This window comes from Pteropus vampyrus, unplaced genomic scaffold, assembly GCF_000151845.1.
Source record: "Pteropus vampyrus isolate Shadow unplaced genomic scaffold, Pvam_2.0 Scaffold250, whole genome shotgun sequence".
NCBI lineage: Eukaryota > Metazoa > Chordata > Mammalia > Chiroptera > Pteropodidae > Pteropus > Pteropus vampyrus.
In genome coordinates this window covers 1,338,539-1,340,711 of record NW_011889031.1, presented here as the reverse complement: position 1 = coordinate 1,340,711, position 2,173 = coordinate 1,338,539, and the positions used below count along the sequence as shown (strand labels likewise).

The 2,173-nt window shown below is 56.1% G+C and overlaps 1 protein-coding gene across 1 annotated transcript in view; it reads left to right on the top strand.

Moving 5' to 3' along the window:
• Positions 1 to 6: 6 nt before the first annotated feature.
• The window catches only part of LOC105301775 (ATP-sensitive inward rectifier potassium channel 14-like), a 6,147-nt gene continuing 3,980 nt past the window's right edge, over positions 7 to 2,173 (top strand). The window contains exon 1 of the mRNA XM_011374597.2: positions 7 to 1,978. Within this exon, the coding sequence (XP_011372899.1) occupies positions 1,271 to 1,978 (708 nt within the window). The 5' untranslated portion in view covers positions 7 to 1,270. The remainder of the gene's footprint in view (positions 1,979 to 2,173) is intronic.

Genomic DNA, 2,173 nt, shown 5'->3' with positions numbered 1-2,173 from the left:
CAAGGGGTTTTAAGTATATTCGTGGAGTAGCGCGACCATCGTCGCAATCGAGTTTAGAACATTTTCATCTCAATGTCCTCCGGCTGCAGTGCCCAGCTCCCATCTCCCCAGTCCTGGGGACCGCTAGTCTACTTTCTCAATTTATGGATCTGCTCATTCTGAACATTTGATATAAATTATATAGTATGTGGTCTTTTGTGTCTGGCTTCCTTCACTTAGAATGTTTTCAGGGTCTCCCGGTATCGTAGTGTGTGTCAGTGCTTCATTTCATTACCGGGGAGTTATTCCCGTATGTGGACATAACCACATTTTATTTATCCATGTATCTGGATATTTAGTTTGTTTCCATTTTTTGGACTATTGTGAATAACGCTGCTATGAACATTTGTGTACAAGTGTTTATGAGAACACATTTCTCTCCGGAAATATTTAGGAGTGGAGTTGCTGGATCATATGGCAACTTTTAAACATTTAAGGAACTACCAGACTTTTGAGGAGAGGGGCCAGTTTCTTGGTGTCCTCGTCAACACTTAGGTTCTGGTTTGGGGCTTTGTATTTTACATTATTATAGCCATCCTCAGTAGGTGTGAAGTATCTCATCGTGGTTTTGATTAGCATCCTTGATGGCTAATGAAGTATCCTTTCGTGCACATCTTGGCTGGTACATCTTTTTTGGAGAAATTTCTAGATCATTCGCCTACTTTTAAACTGGCTTGTCTTTATTATTGAATCACGAGGACTCTTTATATATTTGACATACAAATTTCTTAAATACGTGATTTGCAACTATTTTTTCCCATTAGTGGATTCTCTTTTCACCTTGTTAGTGTCCTTTCAAGCACAAAAGCTTTTAAGTTTGATGAAGTTCGGTTTATCTTGGTTTCCCCTTTTGTTGCGTGTTTTCTGAGCCTGTTTTGAAAAACAAGTAACCTCGGAGCTCCAGCTCCTCTCGCCATGCTGACTCGGTGCTGAGAGGCAGTCATCTCTTAGTTACCGAGTTTTGGACTCTGGAGCCAGACAGCGAGCGTGCAAGTCCTGGCTTACTCAGCTGTGACCTTGGGCAAGTTAGGCATTCTGTGCCTCGGCTTCATCTGAGAACTGGCGCTCACGTCTGCAGTGCTGTGAGGCATGAGGCTCCTAAGGCCCAGGGAGCACACGCGCAAGGGCCCACCCGTCCCTGGCACCTCTGACGTTGCTACCCACATCTCGTCCCTGCAGGTTCGGGGCGCCTGCCCCCCACTAGGACAAGTGGAGGGGGTGTCCCCGCCCAATGGGCCTGGCCAGGGCCCTGCGCCGCCTTAGCGGCGCCCTGGAATCGGGGGACAGCCGGGCAGGCGATGAGGAGGAGGCCGGGCCTGGGCTGTGCCGCAATGGGTGGGCACCATCGCTGTCGCCGGTGGGGCGTCGCCGCGGGCGCTTCGTCAAGAAGGATGGCCACTGCAACGTGCGCTTCGTGAACCTGGGCGGCCAGGGCGCGCGCTACCTGAGCGACCTGTTCACCACGTGCGTGGACGTGCGCTGGCGCTGGATGTGCCTGCTTTTCTCCTGCTCCTTCCTCGCCTCCTGGCTGCTCTTCGGCCTGGCCTTCTGGCTCATCGCCTCGCTGCACGGCGACCTGGCCGCCCCGCCGCCGCCAGCGCCCTGTTTCTCCCACGTGGCCAGCTTCCTGGCCGCCTTCCTCTTCGCGCTGGAGACACAGACGTCCATCGGGTACGGCGTGCGCAGCGTCACCGAGGAGTGCCCGGCCGCCGTGGCCGCCGTGGTGCTGCAGTGCATCGCCGGCTGCGTGCTCGACGCCTTCGTCGTGGGCGCCGTCATGGCCAAGATGGCCAAGCCCAAGAAGCGCAACGAGACGCTCGTCTTCAGCGAGAACGCGGTGGTGGCGCTGCGCGACCGCCGCCTCTGCCTCATGTGGCGCGTTGGCAACCTGCGCCGCAGCCACCTCGTCGAGGCCCACGTGCGGGCCCAGCTGCTGCAGGTGCGGGGCCACCCCGGGGGCGGGCCGCTGCTGGGGGTGGGGGGCCGGAAGGGGCCTTCGCGGAGTGGGGACCCCTAGCGGATTGTGGGAGATGTAGGCCAGATGGCGAGGTGTGCGTGGGGCCTGGAGGGCGCGTGGACTACAGTTCCCAGCAGTCCCTCCGGAAGGGACCTCCCCGGTTCCGTCCCGGATCAG